A 21,391-nucleotide genomic window follows, 5' to 3' on the forward strand; every position below is an offset into this window, starting at 1 on the left:
TTTGTTCTGATGGAGCCATGGAAATGCTACAGAGAGAAGGACAGCTCTCAATTTCTACTTCCTGTTGGAAGGAACAAAGACTCAAGTATTAGAACTAAGCACAGGAATATATTCATGACTCATGAGATTATTAGACTAAATCAGAACACTTTAATTCCTCTATAATTTTGTTACTTAAACACTGGCAAGTAATCTCACCCTTTCCATTCTCTTCGAATAATGTATTGGAATCTGTTCTGAAGGAAGATTCCAGTTTGCACACCATGGAACACTCCCACCACCACTCCCCCTCCCAGATAAGTGCAAGAAACTTCCATGTTACATTTACAAGTCTGTCTGCTTATATTTCTTCTTGTGAAGACATCTTTCAAGCAGCTGCTGCTTACCTTTGCATGATGGTAAGGGTGCCCAATCACCATCCACACACTCTATGATTTTTGATCCATATAGTGCAAATGAGATCTCACACTGAACTTCCAATCGATCACCATGCTGAAATACTGGTTTAGGTTCATCAGTAACTATGGCATTTGAAATGATGGGTATTGCCCGACAAGGTTTAACATTTTCTAGAAAAAAGAGAATATCACTTTTATTTTGAGTGTTTACTCAAGTCCCACAGGGATATGCTTGAATTTTATTATTGTTATATCTATTGCAACTATTACAACAACCTCAGGACCAAAAGCAGTAGAAGAACAGTAGTAGACAATGTTTGTTAAAAATGTCAATATAGGTCTGGTGTCCAAGAGTATACATTAGAAATAACTTTAAAAACATAACTAAGTAGATTTTTGTGTCTACTATTGCTATCTGTTACTCATTTCCTCCCTTACCCTCAAAAAGGTGCAAAGACATGTGAACAAAGACATATAAAGTTGTAGTAACAGCTAGAAACGCTCTTCAGCAAAGTCTACATGTGAGTTTTCAATAATTGTCTTCTTCAAAGCATGTGGAAAGTTAGAAGAGGATCAACTCTCTTGTCTGTTGGTACTAACCAACAGGGGAAAAATGAATGAATAAAAGATGGGAGTGAACAATGTATTAGAAAGTTGAGGAAAGTTATATTTAGAACCAAGTGTTCCATTTTAAGAAAATTAATGCTGTACATGGTCAAACATTTATCTTAAATGCCTAGAAGGAATCCCAAGAGGGCCAGTTGGCTAAATATCAGAGCAAAGACAATTTTCTCTTTCAGATTAAATACTGAAGAAAACTCAGAAGTAAGTAGCTTTTGTTGTTGAGTCATCCATGGCTGAAAGAAAAGGAACCTTTGATACCTTCAATCACAGTAACATTCTGGACTAGTTTAGGAACTTGGGAAGTGGGGCACTTATTGAGATGTTTCTCCTTATTCCAGGGCTGGTTCCAGTCAATGTAAGGTGGAGCAGTGTAGTCTGAACCTCTTGCTTAGTGGGGTGACTAAAGCCTTAGCCCCATCCCTTTCTAAAGATCTTTATGAAGCTGTTGGGGGAGGTCATTCACCAATTTCTATGCAGTATTATCCTATTTTAATTATACCTAGTTGTACATTTCTGTCCCTAGTTGTTCAAGTGAAACTGTCACAGTTTTGTCACAGTGTTCAGATGGATGTGAGGGTCTGAATAGGGAAGAACAGATTTTAGATCCAGCCTAAACAAGATCAAGTGGCTATGGGTTATTTACCTTATCAGTCTTAGACCTGGAAAGATATCAACCTTGACTCTGAGTGGAATTGCACCTCTTTGCTTGGGTTCAGTTCATACTTCTTGCACACATAGCTCATGTTTGAAGTGGCAACTGTGGCTGGGGCGCTTTGCAAAGCTTCATCTTGCATACCAATTGTGCTTGATCCTGACCAGGGGTGGTTTCTACTTACCTTTACTACCGATTCACAACAGGATCACACGCGTGTGCGCGCTCGCATCACTTGTGTGCATGCTTTGCTTATGCACATGTGCAGAAACTTTTGCACATGCGCATGATGACATCCAGGGCAGTGGGCGGGGCCTCCCACCGGTTTTACTACCAATTCTTGTGAATCGGTCTGAACCAGGGGCAACCCACCACTGATCCTGACTCAGACCAAGAAAGAGACATCATAGAAGGCTAGAATGCATTTTATTAATATTGCATATAGCTAACTTGCAGATTTGAATGTCTTTCCCCTCCTCCTTCTTTTATATGTTGTGTAAATTAAACTGGTTTTTGTACATCTGCCCCCTCATTTGGGCTTCTGCAATTTTTATTTCCTCGCTGACTTAGTAACAGCTCTTCTCTCTCTCTATCAAGGTCAACTTCTTTAGTTTTTATAGAGGTAATTCTCACAGTCATTAATGCCTTAGTAACCTTCTGATTGAATTATTGCAATGTGCTGTACATGGGACTATGAAAATTCTGGAAAATTCACTTGGTCCTGAATGCAATGATGTGGGTAATTATGTACGTCTCTCATTTTGCCCATATGACATATATACTCTGTGAGCTGTCATGGCTCCCAATAGGCTTCAAAGTGGAATTGAAAGTGCTAGTTACAATCTATAAAGCCCTACATGGGATAGGATTGGCTACTTGCAGGGCCAACAGCTCCCAAGTGTATATATTGATCTGATTTCCCTCAATGAATAATGTTATCTTATGGCACCCAGGTTGTGTGCTTTTCTGAGGGATGCACCAGCCTTTTTGAAACATTTTCCCCCAATGTAAAATTGATCCTCACCTTAAACACCTTTAGAAAAGCAGCTAAGATCTTTCCTTTCTGCCTTTTGGTCAGGAAAACCAGATTTCTCAAATGACGAGTTTCTTACCACCATTTTATTTTCGTATAAGGTGTTAATGGAATGTTTTTATTATTTGTTGATCATTTTATCTCTTTTTGTATCCTTCTTGAGCAGGGGGTTATATTAGAAGACCTCCAAGTTCCCTTCCAACTCTGTTATTCTGTTACTTCTTTATATATTTTTCTTTATGATATTCTTAATATTTTTTCTTTTCTATATCTGTTTCTTTTTTCATTTTTTCCTGCACTTTCTATTTTCCTTTTTTAGTTTGTATTTTTACTGTCGTAATTGTAATCTTTTATAAAGTTCAATAAAAAATTGTATATTATTTAATGATTACAATAAAGAAATGGACTTCAAATACAGCTGCTACTTGTCAGTACAGGAGAATTGTCATTTCTTTCCTTTTGCAATATACATTTCTGATTTTGTGTAGCTGGTCAGTTTAATATTACAATAGATTTGTAATTCTGCTATTTGACTTCTTTTTGTGCTTGGTTATGTTAAAATTACATTCAAAAGTCCTATTAATATAATGAAGAAGAAATAACCCCCTTGCCTCTAAAATATAAAAAAACCTGAAAAACAATTAATATTACTATTCACATGAACATTTTCTTTTCACAATTTAACAATACAGTTGTATATGTATAAATGAAGATGTGAGAGACCCATTCAATACATCCTGCTAAGACAAATCTGTTTACTGGCCACTGATTAGCTTTCCTTATACAATCTAAGAAACAGAACATATTTTTAGAAAAACCTATCCCCTAATTTCCCTCCTCACACCTCAAATACAGTAATAATTCTTAAATTGCCCATTTTTACCTTTACATATTGGAGGCTGTGGAGACCATCCAAAGTGATAACATTGTGCAGATTCAGAGCCAACTCTTGTGAATTCTTCATCACATTTAAAATGTACCACCATTTTATGGTGAAATATGTCCTCTCTTGGTTCAATTGTGCCATTTTCCAAAAATGGAGTATTACATACTATGGCTATACAAATGTTGAATAAAATAGAATAAGGTTATTTCAGAATGACACTGCTTGCCAGAAAGTTTGAGACACTTATGTTTATATATAAAATAAACATTATTTTATATTCCTTAAGTGCAATATGAGTTCGACTATATATTCCTCAGAGTTTCCCAGTAGCTTGTCATCCAGGAATCCCTTATGGCTTCTGAGGGCACTACTCTACAAGTTACCAGATGTGAGACCCTGTTCAGTAAATTGCACTCTAGTGATTAACTGGGATTGTTGCTGTAGTTCCTACTGTACAATAAACTCCCTACCTGAGCTCCTTCATTCCATTTCTATGATGAAAGTGTGGTTCCCCAGACTTTAGAGGACTTCAATTTGCCTTCTCTGGGAGTGGGATCAGATGGCTCAGGAATTCATGCTGATCTTGATGGTCATGGGCTTATCTCGGATCATCCAGAGCCCAACATGGGATAATGATCACACTCCAGATCTGGTTTCCTTTGGAGTAGTGGTTGTGTGATCTGGAATTGGGAGAGCTTCCAGTGTTTTAGATCACACCCTGATTACTATGGGATTCTCTAGTGCCTCTATGGGTCCGTTAGATTGGTCTGTCTTAGATGATGGATACATAGGTTTCAGGAGAGCTGGGTGGTTATTCCTGCTCATCTGCTTTACGGTCCATCCGAAGACTTGGTCACTGGTTGGAAAGGGGGGGGGGCTGAGGCATTGTATCAGATAGCAACAATGCAACCTTTCCTCTCAAGAATCCTGCCATTTCTCATGGCTTATGAAAAAGCTGAGGGAGATGATCAGACAGAAGAGATGTCTAGAGTATTTATGGCACTCAGCAAAGAACAAATGTGACCAAATATGGGTTAGAGCCTCTATTAAGGTTTATCGTGTGGCCGTAAGGATGATGAAGCTTCAATGCTTCTATACCCCTACTGCATGCACTAGGATAGTTGCTCCATGGTCCTGTCTAAGGGTGACACAAGTCCTTTTGAATAAAGGGGGGTTTGAAAAATGTTTTGTAGGAGCATATGGAGAAATTCGCTCAGAATCTGTTAGAAAAAAAATGCTCAGATAAGTTCACAATTAGATGCCAGCCTTGTTGCAGGTCCAGAGTGGATGCCTGGGAAGAAGTCTCTTATTTGGAAGCAGTTTGAACTGTTGGACCTGACAAAGTGGATCGGGTACCTAGGAATGGGAGTTCAGCCATCTTCTCTATAGATACATGTCCCTTCTGTCTCATTAAAGAAGCCTGTATGAGACTTTAGCCACTGCTAAATATTGGACAATTTTAGCCCAGTATTTAACCTTGTTTTGGAAAGGTGGTTGAGAAAGTTGTTGTACAGAGCTTCAGATTACCTTGTGTTTGGGAAATAGAGCCAGCTGCTCTGCCCTTTGGGCTCCTTATAGAGTGGGGGACAGGGTAATGACATTCCAGAAATGGGACCATTTCAAAACTGCCACAATTCAGCATTTTCAGCTTTAGCAGCTTATGAAACTAACAATCTTGTGATTAATCTTTAAAAATATTTCTCAATCAATCAATTTGATTTGTACATATATACCCATCAAAATAACAGCGTTCCGTGTGCCTTTGGCATTTAGTCATGCCAGCCACATGACCACAGAGACGTCTTTGGAGAGCACTGGCTCTTTGGCTTTGAAACGGAGAGGAGCACCACCCCCCAGAGTTGGGAACGACTAGCACATATGTGCGAGGGGAACCTTTACCTTTACCTTTTTACCCATCAAAATAGATGTCAATGTCAAGTAGAATAGGTCAAATAAGGAATTTGAGATCCCCATTTTATCTAAACAATAAAAGCTGTTTTTAAAGTATTTCAATAGATATTAAACTTTGCATTATTCAATAAAAATTATATCTTGGACATTGGACTAAATTGTATTTGTATAGAAAAGAAATGGGTAAATTAACCTATTATCGGAGATTAAATCAGATTATGTTTCAATCAAACATGTTTTGGCAATGCCTAAAATCATTAAATTAGGCCATGTTATTGGTGGTATCTTCCTTCTTAGGATTTTTCCTAGTGTTGCTTGTTGTGCATTGTGCTTGCCTAGTCACACAGTAAAGCTGTCAATGCACAATGTGATGAGAATTTTTATTTTTCAGCTTGTCTCACAGCCTGATGCTTATTGGTCCAAGGTTACCCAGCTGTTTTCTGAATTGAGGGGAAGACTTAAAACTGGATTTCCCTGCATTTAGTCCAGTACCATTACACCTTGCTGAATCTCCCAGGCATAAACTATAGATGGATGATTATAATGAGATATGGTTATCCATTTTAATATTTATATTATTTTATATTATTTATTTAACATCTGTGAATATATGATAAATAGATTATTATTGAGAAAGTTATAGCTAATATTTAGAAATTACTGGAAGAACAAAGGGGAGAAAATTAAATTTAATTATTCTACTTTTTTTAGTTTCTATTTGAAAAGCCAATTTCTGAAAAATAATTTAGGATTACAATACTTTTAAGTATATATAAATATAAATGCAACATCAGGAAAATATTCTTGATGAACTGATTTAGACAACTGGATAATCAGACTGGTGTTTCATTAACTTACCCTCACAGCTAGGAGTAGGTTCCCATCCTTTTTCAGTGCATGCTACGGTGTCATCGATGGTATTTTTAGTGATTTCAAAACCCTCTTTACATTCATAGTGAAGTTTGTCTCCAGGAAAGAAAACAGACTTAGTTGTGTTGAAAATAAAATCACCTTCAGGTGGCTTTAAGCATGTCTCTGTGGAATCAAAGAGTGAATATTATTAATGTCTCACTATTCTTTTCTCATGAGTCTAAGTTATAAGCTCAACAATTTTCACCAAGGAATGACCTCTTAGGTATAGGCACATGCACAAAGCAAATGATGAGTTGCTATAAATAAGCTCTCACTGCTTCACGCTAGTGATTTTGGCAAACATAGTTAGTTGCTTTTTAACCAAGTTAGTGGGTCACATTAGACAATCTGGTCTTGCAGACTACTTCACTGACCCTTTCACGATTCTAGCATCTGAACACATATACATATTTTTTTCAGGATTGTGCTGTAGTTGTGGCTACCTACCCTGCAGACAAGTCGCTATGTGAGCACTTTGTGTCTTTCAACAGTTTTTGTTTTTGAATCTGAAGTAAATTTTGTGCTTATTATATGTTGTGAAGAGAACATGGCAGATGTTCAACAAGTTTTCTTGCCCTTTTGCAAGTTTACGGATATTTAACTCTCTGTAAATGGAAAATCCATAATATATGTTTTCTGTTTGCATCTATAGGATATTTGTGGCATAAGCTCTTGGGAGGACAGGAAATAAAATGCAAATTGTATGTTTACAATAAAAGGGTACACATATTTAGATTGCAAGTTATTTTTATCAAATCATGAACAAAACAATAATTTTATACTATGAGCCTATAGTTAGACTTCTTGAAGAGATACATTTACAAATTTGATTTGATTTTTTTAAAATCTTTGATTCAGTAGTACACGACAAACTACTTCTAAAACTAAAATCTTATGGCATTTCCAGATCCCTACATAAGTGGATAGCTGTGTTTTTATCAAATAGGCAACAAGTAGTCAAAATAGGGAACACCCTATCAAACCCTGCACCTGTTAACAGCGGTGTCCCCCAAGGAAGCGTTTTAGGAGCCAAACTCTTTATACTTTACATAAACAACCTTTATGGTCATATTTATAAGCAACAGCGTTCTCTTTGCTGATGATGTAAAACTATTCAACACCACCGACAATACTGCTACCCTACAAAAAGACCTTGACTATCTGTCAGAATGGTTAAACAATTGGCAACTCCAAATCTCAACCAACAAATGCTCTGTCTTACACACTGCCAAAAAATTCAAAACACAAAATGCAAGTTGCGCGGTTACGACCTTGTAGACGACCCTCACTCTGTCAAGGACCTTGGAGTACTCATCTCAAATGATCTAAGTGCCAGAGCTCACTGTAACAGCATTGTTACAGTGGCATTAAAATTTGTTAACCTAATCTTGCGTAGCTTCTTCTCCGGTAATATTGTATTGTAAACTAGGGCATATAAAACCTTTGCTAGACCAATTCTCGAATACAGCTCATCTGTCTGGAACCCGCACTGCATATCGGACATTAATACAATTGAGCGAATCCAGAGATATTTCACGAGAAGAGTCCTCCATTCCTCTACCCGCAATAGAATACCTTATGCCACCAGACTTGAAATTTTGGGCTTAGACAACTTAGAACTATGCTGCCTTCGGTCTGACCTAAGCGTAGTACATGAAATTATCTGCTACAATGTCCTACCTGTCAATGACTATTTCAGCTTCAACCACAACAATACACAAGCAAAAAATAGATACAAACTTAAGGTAAACCACTCCAAACTTGATTGCAGAAAATACGACTTCAGCAACAGAATGGTCAATGCCTGGAATGCACTACCTGACTCTGTGGTTTCTTCCCCAAACCCCCAAAACTTTAACCTTAGACTGTCTACTGTCGACCTCACCCCATTCCTAAGAGGTCTGTAAGGGGCGTGCATAAGCGCACCAGCATGCCTATCATCCCTGTCCTAATGTTCCCTTTTATTTGCATCTATCTCATGTATTCATAATTATGTCTATACTTATATCTGTTATCTAATACATGCCTGACAAAATAAATAAATTGTTATGATATCAGGCTATTCTTCACTGAATAAGATTCCATGTCTTTGTCTATGCCAGTCAGTTTCAATCTATGGATTGAATTGAATGGAATTGTATTTACTTACTGATACATTCTGGCTCTGGGCTCCAGCCCTCTTTAAGGCACTGTGTCTCTGCCTCAGTCTCTCCTTTTGACGTTGTATAGCCATCATGACAAATATATTTTGCTTTAGCATTGATCTGAAAACTCTGTTGCTGCGATCCAAAATTCCCATGGGATAGAGAAACCTTCGTACAAGTGTGTTCAACTGGTAATGGAAAAAGGAAGTATACAATGTGAATTCTTCTGTTTATAAAATGTGACCTCTTTGTAAAATACCTGGGAAACCAGTGGAGCCAGAGGAAGATTGCCTCTTTTCAAAATCATGAATAAATGGCTATGAGGCTGCAAAGAAAAGCTGTATACGATATGTTGGAAAATCCATAGGCAGATTGAGGGGGGAAATAAATGTATCTGATTAGGCAGATTCATGGTTGTCTTTCTTATAGAAACTTAAGACATCTAATTTGCCCTTTAATTATATAAAATAAATTATACTGCCATATAAGCTATATGTATTCCATATTTTAGTGGCCTGATCTGAGTCTGTATTGGAATTCCTACATGTGCATCATGGGCCGAAGATTCTCACTTGTGTTTTGAATGTCCTGTATTCTGGTCCAAATCTTTTGGAGTTTAATGGGTGACAATATCAGATTAGCAACTAAATGTCTTAGATTAACAAAGTTTTCTCCAGTTGCCACAATTTCAACCTTTAGACACAATACAACTTCACTGACAACAATTAGAGGATAGTCATATTTTAAGACTTCTGTAGCATTATACAATTGTGAAAGCACAGACCCAATTCTTTTTATGCAAATACTATCATTCACACACACACACACACACACACACACACACACACATTAAGTTTTTAAAATGTGTTAGATGCAGTGAATTGTTTTAGTTGCAAAATATATATTAAAAGGTATTATCATGTAATTTTGATGTTTACTACCTTTTTCTTTATTTTACTGTTCCTTAATAATTGCCATTCCCCTATTCATTTATTTTTATATTTGTATACTGCCCAATAAAATTGATGCTGGGCCTCAGATCTTCATTGGAGAAAACTTAAATCCCCTTTGCACATCAAAACACATCACACTCTCTTTAAAAATAATAAATATAATGAAAACAATTTTTAATTGTTAACAAACTTCAACTGAAATATTTTTCTTCTAATCAAAAGGTAGCTTTTTATTGCAAATATTCAATAGATCTAAGTAGTAGTTTAGTAGTAAGTTTACTACTAAGTTACTACTAGTAGTAGTAAGTTTAATAAATAAATTATAGGCACAAATATGTGCATATACATAAACACCTATACATATCTTTACCCCAGTCAGAGCACAATTCCCTGTGGAAATATGAATCTTATATGAACACACACACACACACACACACACACACACAGAGAGAGAGAGAGAGAGAGAGAGAGAGAGAGAGAGAGAGAGAGAGAGAGAGAGAGAGAGAGAGAGCATGATAAGCAATTTCAGGTCAGGCAATTTTAGCAGACATTCCTAAAGATTCCTAAAGCTTACCTGGCGGGATACATCTTGGAGCAGGTGACCATCCCTTTTTTGTGCAAGTAATTGATGATTGCTGGTTTGCAGGAGAATATCCCATATCACAATGAAATGTAACGTTGTCACCTTCTATGTAATAGCTCCAGTAGTGATAAATGATGCGACCATAATGAAAACGTTGAGCAGGATCACAGATTTCTAAAAGCAAAAGAGAGCAAATTGGTTTCATCATTTATGGTTCTTGGAAGGATATTCATGCTATGCATGACATCTAATTCACAGACAAGATGTGAAGAGAGGAGGAAGCTGATGAGGAAGATCCCTATTTTGCTGTTTATATTTTATAAAAGACTCAGCTTTTACCTCTCTCATTTAAGGTTTTAGTACACAAACCGTAGGCTCCAAAACAACTTTTAGGATCCCTTGAGAAGAGACAGCAGTGGAAGCATCACCCCAGCAGGCAGAAGAACCAAACAGGCTGAAATCGCTATAGCAGTGGTGGCGAACCTTTTACTCATCAAGTGCTGAACAGGTAAGTGCTTTGCACGCTTTGCACATGTGCGTGCTATCCACCCTAATGCGTGGCTCTTCCATGTGCTGCGCATGCAACCAGACTATCTGTGCATGCGCAGAGCTTTTGTGCATGTCCCCATGCACTGTGCATGTAACTACACCATCTGCACATATGCACAGGTTTTACGCGGTTTCCCCCATGCACTTTGTGCACAATCACACCATCTGTGCATGTGTGTGTGCGCATACACACACTGTACACAAGTACTCACACTTGTGCAAACAGACACACATGCGCAGGAAGTTCCGAAGATGAGGTGGGTCCCCTGAATTGCATGCATGTGCACCGAAGGCCTGGACACTAGATAGGGGGCACGCACATGTGCAGCTGCAGGTGAGTTGGGTGACACCTCGCATGCCCGTAAAGATGGTTCTGTGTGTCACCTCGGGCACACATGCCATAGGCTCGCCATCACAGCTCTATAGGATGCTACTTCTTCCAAGTTAAAACAAGGTCAGGAAAGCATCTGATCTGTTTTGTTTGTACTTGGCAATATCTACTGCAAAGGGAAAGAATTACTTACTGAAACACTTTGGTTCTGGGTCATAGCGGGAATTGATGCACCTTGCTGTTTGCCATGTTTGCTTGTCTTTAGACAGATAACCATCATAACAATAAAACTGAATTGATTGTCCCTCCCATATTGGAAATTGTCTATGCTGTTCAGCCATTCTTCCATTTTCTATACGGATATAGTCACAGCCCTTTCCTAAAGAAAAGGGATAGAAAAAAAAGTAAGGCACCCCCATAATTCAGAATATTCTATCAGTTCATTTGCTTTGCTTTAGTCTGTGCTAGCATCAGAGACGAACTTCTTATTAAATGTTGTTGCAATACCAGAATCTGATCTGGATTTCTGCCCTGCATCTAAGAAAGAACAGAGAATGACAATGACTGAAGGGGGAATCAAACGCCCTTATTTCTTCTGCTTACAATCTGTGAGGGCTGTAGGGAGAATGGAATGATGTTGATTTGACATCTTCGATCTTACACTGTAAAATGGGACTGAACTTCTTTCTGTCTTCTTTTTATCATTGCACAGTGACTTATGCAACTATTATGCTTCTTGCTGTTATTGTGATTATTATATGTTCATCCTGCCTTTTCATAAATGAGTCAAGGCAGCAAACATAGTTATACCTCTAGCTTCTATTTTCTCTACCACAATCACCTATGAGGTGAATTGGGCTGAGAGTGACTGGCACCATATTACCCAGTGGCTTTCATAACTAAGGTAGGACTACAACTCACAGTCTCCTGGTTTCAAGATTGGCACCTTCACAATTATAACAAACTGGCTCTAGAGTATATATTTAATGAAAAGTATTAAGTGAGGACTTCCGGTTTGCTTTTCATAGCCGCCAGACGGTCCCTTGGGACCGCCAGCCCCTTCGCCTGTAAAGAGCCGCCTTTATAACGGAAAGGTGGCTCGAAAAACTCCATTTCCAGGAGGAAATGTGAGATAGAGCAGATGAGTGTAGGTAGAGCTCTCCGCGTAGTCCCCAGAGTTTTTTTTTTACTCTTGGGGGCGAGCGGATGCGGCTCCCTATAGCACTCGCCGTTTGCTCCGGGCGTTGGGAGACCTCTGCTTTTTTGCAGAGCAAGGCTATGAAAACGAGCCTTTCAAGATAACTAACAGATTAAGTAAAGAGGATGAGATCTGGATCTGGACCTGCGACCCTAAATTGCAAGTATTTATACTTCTTTTACAAAGGAAAGTAAAAAAGAGCTTTTAAAATGGCGACTGCCGAAATTTGAGCAGGGAAGCTGAAAAGGGAAAGTCCTTCCGTTTCTTATTAAGCCACAAAGTAGCAGAATAAATGCTCTTGGCTACAATTGAAGAAAAAGCTCCACTTTTGTGTTTTCTCTTTTCTGGAGATTTGATTTGATATTGATCTCGTTGGAAAGAAGCTTTGCTTTTTAAAAAGTTTGCCTGTGTGGAAATATGGCGTTTAGGCTTCCAAAGCTGGATAAACAAGCAGGGGGCGGGGGATTCCCCCATCCACAAACTATATGAACAAGTTCTTAACCTACAGTCTCAGAAAACTGATTTTAATATAATTGAATTTCTTCTGGAGGAGATTGTAAGAAGGGATGAGATTATGCATCAGAACTTTGAGAAATTTAAGCAGGAAATTAAAGAAAAGATTATAAAAATGGCTAATGATTTCTCAGAATTTTTGATCAGGTTGGATACAAATATTAATCTATTAGAGTCTAAAATGGAGGAAATTGAGGATAATTTGGAAAATAAAATAGAAAAAATTGAAAATGATTTGATAAACATCCAAGACAATAGTTTAGAAGAAAAACCTAAAATGGAAGCTGATTGTAATGTAGAAAATATACAACAACATATTGAAAAGGAAGTTTTAATGATGCAATATAATTTTACTGAATATGCGATCAGACTGAGAGGATTACAGGAAAATAACAGAGATGACCTAAGAAAAATATCTTCTGAAGTTCTGGCTGGAATTTTAAACGTTCATCCTGAGGAGGTATTTTGTAGGATCGATAGAGTTTATAGAATAAACTCCTGGATGGCAAAGCAGAGGCAATTGCCTAGAGATGTGGTGATTTATTTTACAGATAAAGAAATAAGGAATAATATTGTGCAGAAATCTTTTAAGTCTACTTTGCAATTGTTTGGAAGAAAGATTTGGATTTATAAAGAACTCCCGCCTAAGATGTTATTGGAAAGAAAGAAATTTGGTTTTCTGGTGGCTGAGCTTAAAAAAAGAAAGATTTTATTCAGATGGAATGCTCCAGTTGGTATAATATTGAGATATCAAGGAGAAAGATATCAATTAAATACTGTTGAAAAAGCGGAAGAATTTTATCAAAAAATTTAAAAAATGAACTTAACATCTTTATGCACAACACAAGACAAGCAGAAGGAGTTAGAAATAAAGGAAAAATATCGAGTTACAGAGGCCTTGGTAGATGAATTGCCTTTGCATTCTTCAGACACCTCAGCTGGATTATTTATAAATAAGAGAGAAGTGGTATCGGATTCTAAGGTGACGACTCACCAAGTTACAGACAACCATGGAAATCAATTAATTGATACACAACTTACAGAAAAGAAATATGAGTCACAAAAGCAAAACCAACAAGATCAAGTTATAAAGCAGAATGAAAACCGATCAGTTGACACACAACTTGTAGAAAGCAAATTAGGATGGAGATCAAACCCACAAAAAGAAAGGAAAAAAAGAAATAGGTCTCACAAAAATAAAAATTTCTAAATTAAGCAACAGCGAAGCCAGTTATTTTATATATATATATATATATATATATATATATATATATATATATATATATATATATATGACTGAATATATGAAAAGATGGTTGAGGTGAAGTATTGGTTAATATCATCCTGAGGAGAGTGACAGACCTCTGCAATGCCGTAATTTTGGGATGTGAAAAGGGCCTTAAATTGTTGGATTGGAATTATCTATTTTTGGGTTTTCTTTTTTTTTTTCATTGGTCAACGTATTATACTTATGCTGAGCTATAAGGCAAGAGAGTTATGCTGGGGCATGCAGAAGATCTGGCTGTTACCCCATTATGAGAATGGGAATTAATAATCCTGAAGAAAGCCACTATTACAGATATTACATGGATTACAATTATAAAGTCACTCGGGTGGTTGTTTTCTTTTTTCTTATATATATACGAAGATATTCATTATTGATGGGGGCAGATGATAACTGAGGATTTTGAATATTCTGTTGCAACTGGGATGTTATGTTACCCTAATTCGGATGATGGAGTCAGCAATCCAGTGGAAAGATATTAAGGAAGATATTGTATGGATTATAAGTTTAAAGTTATTGATTTTGTTTATATAAGGGAATATTTTTTAGTAGGATGGGCAGAAGAACAAAGATTTTAAGAATTGTTGTGTATGGTAATTTTGTAGGAAAGTGGGTGGAGATAGGTTAGTGATTTGATTATACAGATTAAGAAAAGGGATGCTTAAGAGATATATTTTTGGGAGTGGAGGAAATGGATAGTGTAGAACAAATGTAAAACTAGAATATATGGCGAAGGCTGCTTTGAAATGTTATATTAATATACACAAAAGATTAAATGTTAAAGTAGGATTTATTATATAGTTTTAAAGTGGAAGGTTATTTTGAAATGTTATATTAATATACAGACATAAATATGGGGGAGGAGAAAAAAGGGCAGATTATTGCTAAATTGGGAGTCATAATAATATTACTGTGTTAAATCAGAAGTTATTACATAGTGTTATAATGGAATGTTATTTTGAAGTGTATGGTAAGAGGGGGAAGTAATAATATTAATAATATCACTAGGAGTAAGGGTCAGTATTTGGAGGAGGGAGTAAGGGGATGGTAAAATATTATATAATCTGTTATGTATTAGGTTTTTATTTTGAAGAAGTCATAGGGGGGAGGGGGTGGTGAGGGGGGGTTAGGGAGGAGGGGGGGAAAGGGGGAAAATTTGTAATTGAAAACTTTTTCAATAAAAAAAAAGAAAAGTATTAAGTGAGAAGTAAGAAAGAAGTATGTTTTTAACCTTCCTGGAGACACAGGTAAAGTAACATTTCTTTCCTTGCGGGAGATCCGCAATACTTCCAAAAGAGCCTCGTCACAATGTGCAGGATTTTCTGTGCTTTCCTGTATGAATGGCTTCTCTTCAGTAATCTTGGGCCTAGCATCACTAAGATTTCTAAAATTAAACCTCTAAGGTTCTTCCCACTCAATCTGTCTCTCATGATTAGCTGTTTTCTTATGTTCTCCTGCACTCTAGTTTAAAAGTGTACCTCTTTGTTTTTGAAATGTTTTGCCGCTGCTAACTAGTGATTAGTAGTGGTGAATAATTACAGTAGAATGGTATATAGGCAGCAAATCCCTTCCTAGGAACACGTTCAGCTGATGCATACATTGCTTTTGATGAAACTTGCACAAGTGTGGTTTTCATATTCCAGAGGGATTCGGTTCATTCATACAGCAACCTTTTGACTGGTCTGCTGAATCCCACGATACTAAATGATCAAGAGTTCTGATATATTCTGATACATCAAGATATATACTGGAATTCACTATCTGACTCCGTGGTTTCATCCCTAAACCCCCATAACTTTATCCAGTGATGGGATTCAAGTAATTTAGCAACCGGTTCTCTGCCCTGATGATTTCTTCCAACAACCAGTTTGTCAAACTGCTCAAAAAGTTAACAACCGGTTCTCCTGAAGTGGTGCAAACTGGCTGAATCCCACCACTGACTTTAACCTTAGACTGTCTACTGTTGACCTCACCCCATTCCTAAGAGGTCTGTAAGGGGGTGCATAAGCGCACCAGCATGCCTATCATCCCTGTCCTACTGTCCTCATTTATTTGTATCCATTTCCTGTATTCATAATCATGTTTATATTTATATCTGTTATCTTATACATGCTTGACAAATAAAATAAATAAAAATAAATATTCATCACCAAGGAACTTTTAACAAGGTGTACTTCAATAACAAGCTGAGGACTAACTTATATTGCTTTGGTCCTAAAAGAAAATGCTTTCCTCAGCTAATATTTTACAGAATGACTCTTTACAGTAAAAAACAAAACAAAACTTTGACATCAAGAAAATTTGTGCAGCTTTTTCCCTAAGCCTTTACTCCTTTCTTCTCTTTCCAGTTCTAAGCTTAAGATCCTGAAACGTGTGCCCTTCAGGTACAAGGATATCATTAGATAGGTAAAGTAGCGCTATGTCCCATTGTTACTAAAGACTGAATAGCAGATTGCAGCCTCTGAAATACAATTCACAATCCAGTAGATATGTCTTTGGTTGCGTATTGAATTTCCCTGCCCAACCCTTACTTCCTGCTGGGCAGGGGAAAGAGTTAGGTGTTTTAAGACAAAAAGTAGCACTTGGATGCAGTTTGGGAGAAGAACTTCCATCTTCCCAGCAGCCTCTCAAGAAAACTCCAGGAACCTTGAAACAGAAGATGGTTTGATTCAGATTTATATTGAAAGAGGCAGAATGTCTAGCCAGGAATGTATTTGAATTTAGAGGTCCATTTTTTGCATAATGCTGAATTGTTTCAAAATCACTATAGAAATTAGGGGGAAATTAGGGTTTAAGTTCAGCTTTACCTCGGGCAGCTTCGCAAGATATAATTTTAATAAGTGTCTTATAATCTCTGATGAGAATGTAAAACCTCACTAGTATCTTTGAGGAGATTTTCAACAGAGAGAATTTCAGAATTTCTGGTTTGACCAAAGTTTGATCTTTCCTCTGGAGGGTTTTTTTTTCCCTGCCAAAATTTTCCAGTCATTTGAGGGACTTCTCATAGTACACTATAACTACATCTACAGGCTAGGACTAGAGAGGTTTATATTCCCTTTTTTTCCCATGAAACAATTTGGTAACCTTGATTCAATAACTGGATATTGAAGCAGGTTAGAAATTTAAGCAGAACCAAAAAATACCTCACCAAAAAAACTTCAGAGTATCTTTTTCTGAAGACTCTATTCTGATAATGATATTACCATAATACTAGATGTCATATCTCATTGTGATTTAGAATTCTTTGTTTTGAGAAGACTTGCAAATTCTTTTGAGTTATAGATTTTGTGTTCAGTGATAGTTGTGCAGGAAACTTGGAGCATTTTAGGAAGGTGCTGCCGGAGCTTAATTACTAGGCCACCTTCTAGCTAACTTATTTTTTCTTTCATTGTTTCGCCTTGCCTCTTTAAGGATTTTTTTTTTAATGTTCAATTTTATACAAATCTGTTTTGGCATCAGAATTGCAAAGAATACCCAGATCCCTGTTTAATTTCACTTTTGGATAAGTCATTATTGACTGTGTTTGGACAACACATAATTTTAAGAGTGTTTAGATAGTTTGTGACTTTTGACAACCTTTATAGGGCCTGAACTATACTCACTGTGTTTCTCAAGTATTTGTAAACAAGCCAGGACATAAGACCCTTGTGTTTCCATTTTTCTAGATTGAGACAGTTTTAACTTTTACTGTCTTTTCCTTTCCTTCTTTAAAACTATTCATTTCATTCCTTCAGCCACTTCTGTACAAACTTTTTTGGAGTTTAGGCCTTCTGTTCTGCCATTTCAGTACTATTCCTTCCATTCCTCATTTAATCAAAGTTAAGTTCCTCAATTTATGATTTTATTTCACTTGTTGCAATCATTCTGTTCATGTGCCATGAAAAAAGTAGGTCTGCTCAGGTGCTAGCAAATTTCACTGCATGTGATCCTATAGACTCATCAACATTTTCTGTTTCTCTTGAAGCAAAGAGGCCTCAATAGTTCATTGAGGGTATGAATACACAGCATTGTCCCCAACCTGTCCCTGTCCCATTGCAAGAATCAGCTCTGCCGTCATTTCTCACTCTGTATCAAAATGATATTTTCTGATTTCTTCTAGTACTTCAAGTTAGTTAGTTAGTTTATTATATTTGTATACCGCCCTTCTCCCGGAGGACTCAGGGCGGTGAACAGCCATGATAAAAACAATGTACAACAAAAATTAAAAGCTTATTAAAATAATTAAATCATTCGGCCAAATTTAAGACATCCAACTAAGATCATTTTAAAACCCCTATCAAAACCCAATTTTGATGTGCTGTGCAGTCTCTCTGTGATGCTTCACTACACAAGGAATCTTTGTTTTTCCCTGGATACTACCATGTTTTCCCAAAATAAGACATCCCCTGATAATAAGCCCAATTGGGCTTTTGAGTGCATGGCAATAAGGCCAAGTGCTTATTTCAGGGTTCAAAAAAATATAAGACAGGGTCTTATTTTCAGGGAAACATTGTATTAGCTATCTTCCACAGCCTTTCCAATTTAGGCCACCTAACCAACTATAGAAGGAATTTTTTTCGGACTACACTTTGTTTTGTCAAGTATACAACAGACCTGGCATCGGGCTGCTTATGTACCTGAAAAGGGCAGTTTCATGAATACCTGATCCACCAACTCCTGTATGGCCCAGGGTCATCCTATCACTGAAAAGTGTAAGAATTTCACCTGGGGTGAACAGGTAATGTGGCAGATACTTTGACCTCTCTGGCCCTCCTTATCATCTTATAGAGGAATATCCCATGGAAATAACCTAGTTTTCCTACTGCATTGTTGTTTAGCACACTCCACAGCCTACTTCAAAGTACACTTGCCACTTTGTGACAGCATTCCCTTGCAAGCTGGAATGAGAGAGACCTGAGCATTTCTTCTAGACTAAGACTAATAAATCTTTGTTCCAAAGTAGCACCATTGGTAGATTGCTAGGCAGGAAAATGGCTAGGAGCTTCAACGATCACCTTTCTTCCTTCCAGAGTTTGTCAAATAGGTGATTTTTGGATGGACATTAATTAATCAGGCCCCTGAAAATTCAGTTGAGTCCCTACAGTTTTCAGATGGCTTATGAATTATTTATTTATTTATTTATTGCAATTTATATGCCGCCTTTCTCCCTAGGGACTCAAGGCGGCTTACAAAATGACAACATCAATACAAATCACAATACCAAATTAAAATCAGTAACCCAATTAAAAAATGATTTAAAATTATACCAGTGTACCCCCAAATGGATCAGTTTAATTGGCGGAAGAGCCACGTCTTCAGCTCGCGATGGAAGGAAAGAAGGTCGGGGGCTGTCCTGAGCTCAGTGGGCAATCCATTCCAGAGGGTCGGGGCTCCCACAGAGAACGCCCTCCCCCTGGGGGTCGTCAGCTGACATTGTTTGGCCGACGGCACCCTGAGGAGGCCGACTCTGTGAGAGCACACAGGACGATGGGAGAATGGCTGGAGATGGTCCTGCAAGTACCCCGGGCCTAAGCCATGAAGGGCTTTATAGGTGAGCACCAGCACCTTGAAACGTATCCGGAGTGCCACCGGTAGCCAGTGCAGCTCACGCAGGAGAGGTGTTACACGGGAGTATCTAGACGCCCCCGTAACTACCCGCGCGGCTGCATTTTGGACTAGCTGAAGCCTACGGACACGTCCCAAGGGCAGCCCCATGTAGAGGGTGTTACAGTAGTCCAACCTAGAGGTAACAAGGGCGTGAGTGACCATGGCGAGGGCATCCCGGTCTAGGAACGGGCGCAACTGGCGCACAAGACGGACTTGTGCGAAGGCCCCCCTGGTTACGGCCGTCAGATGGTCATCTAAAGACAGCCGAGAATCCAGGAGGACACCCAAGTTGCGGACCCTATCGGAGGGAGCAAGGGTTTCACCTCCGATCATTAAGGATGGAACCTCCAGATCCCGGGATGCCGGCATCCACAGCCACTCAGTCTTGGAAGGGTTGAGTCTCAGCCTGTTCCTCCCCATCCAAACCCGCACCGCTTCCAGGCAGTGGGACATCACGGAAAGGGCATCCCTAGGGTGGTCAGGGGTGGAGATGTAAAGCTGGATATCATCAGCATATTGATGATACCTCACCCCAAAACCACGGATGATCTCACCCAGCGGTTTCATATAGATATTAAAGAGCAGAGGAGAGAGAACTGAGCCCTGAGGCACCCCACAAGTGAGAGGCCTCTGGGAGGATCCCTGACCCCCCACCCAAACAGACTGCAGACAGCCCGAGAGATAGGAGGAGAACCACTGTAAAACAGTGCCTCCTAACCCTATCCCCCTGAGCCGCTGCAGCAGGATACCATGGTCGATGGTATCGAACGCCGCTGAGAGGTCAAGAAGGACCAGGATAGAGGAGCAACCCCCATCCCTGGCCCGCCAGAGATCATTTACTAGGGCGACCAATGCCATTTCCGTGCTATGGCCACGCCTGAAACCAGATTGGTAAGGATCCAGGTAGTCAGTTTCCTCCAGGAATTGAGGGAATTGCTGTGCCACCACGGACTCAACAACCTTCGCTAAAAAGCGAAGGTTGGAGACTGGACGGTAGTTGTTAAGTACGTCAGGATCCAGGTTAGGCTTCTTAACGCCTCTTTAAGCGCAGCAGGAAAGACCCCTTCCTTTAGTGAAGCATTGACAATAGCCTGGATCCAGTCTCCAGTCACCTCCCTGGCTGCCGAAACAAGCCAGGAGGGACAAGGGTCCAGTAAACATGTGGAAGACCCCAGCCTACCCATAATCCTGTCCACGTCATCCAATGAAACAGGCTCAAACTCAACCCAGATGTCTCCACCGAGACTAGGCCCTGTCACCTCAACGGACTCTGTCCAGTCGGAGTCCAACCCGGTCCGAATCTGAGTGATTTTATCTTGCAGAAACTGTGCAAAGTCCTCAGCACGGCCCTGTAAGGGGTCCTCCCTCGCTCCCTGATTAAGGAGGGAGCGGGTCACTCTAAACATGGCTGCTGGCGATTTTCTGCAGATGCAATGAGAGTGGCGAAATACTTACGTTTCGCTACTTCCATCGCCACAAGATAAGACATAATATGGGTTCTTAGTTGTGTTCGGTCGGACTCGGATTGGGAGGATCTCCAACCACCCTCCAGGCGTCTTTTCCGACGCTTCATTTCCCTGAGCTCCGCAGTAAACCAAGGAGCCGCCCGGGATCTGCATCGGATCAGAGGCCGCAAAGGCGCGATTCGATCCAGGGCTCCCACCGCAGCCTGTTCCCAGGTCGCGACAAGGGTCTCAGATGAATCGTGGGCTAAGGAGGCAGGAAATGACCCAAGCTCCATCAGGAAGCTTTCGGGTTCCATCAGGTGCCTGGGGCGGAACCATCTTACTGGTTCCACACCCCTGCGACGGGGGATGGCAGAGGCAAAGTCGA

At 39.0% G+C, this 21,391-nt stretch overlaps 1 protein-coding gene across 2 annotated transcripts in view; it reads right to left on the reverse strand.

Moving 5' to 3' along the window:
• Window positions 1-21,391, reverse strand: part of LOC117677318 (complement factor H) — a 76,885-nt gene that overhangs the window by 26,199 nt on the left and 29,295 nt on the right. For both annotated transcript variants that reach the window (XM_087890078.1, XM_087890077.1), the window contains exons 8-13: window positions 11,170-11,355; window positions 10,088-10,270; window positions 8,566-8,748; window positions 6,363-6,539; window positions 3,591-3,764; window positions 387-569 (exon numbers count right to left, since the gene is read on the reverse strand). In XM_087890078.1, coding sequence (XP_087746204.1) covers window positions 387-569; window positions 3,591-3,764; window positions 6,363-6,539; window positions 8,566-8,748; window positions 10,088-10,270; window positions 11,170-11,355 — 1,086 coding nt within the window. The remainder of the gene's footprint in view (window positions 1-386; window positions 570-3,590; window positions 3,765-6,362; window positions 6,540-8,565; window positions 8,749-10,087; window positions 10,271-11,169; window positions 11,356-21,391) is intronic.

This window comes from Pantherophis guttatus, chromosome 3, assembly GCF_059756535.1.
Source record: "Pantherophis guttatus breed Tessera chromosome 3, ASM5975653v1, whole genome shotgun sequence".
Classification (NCBI taxonomy): domain Eukaryota; kingdom Metazoa; phylum Chordata; class Lepidosauria; order Squamata; family Colubridae; genus Pantherophis; species Pantherophis guttatus.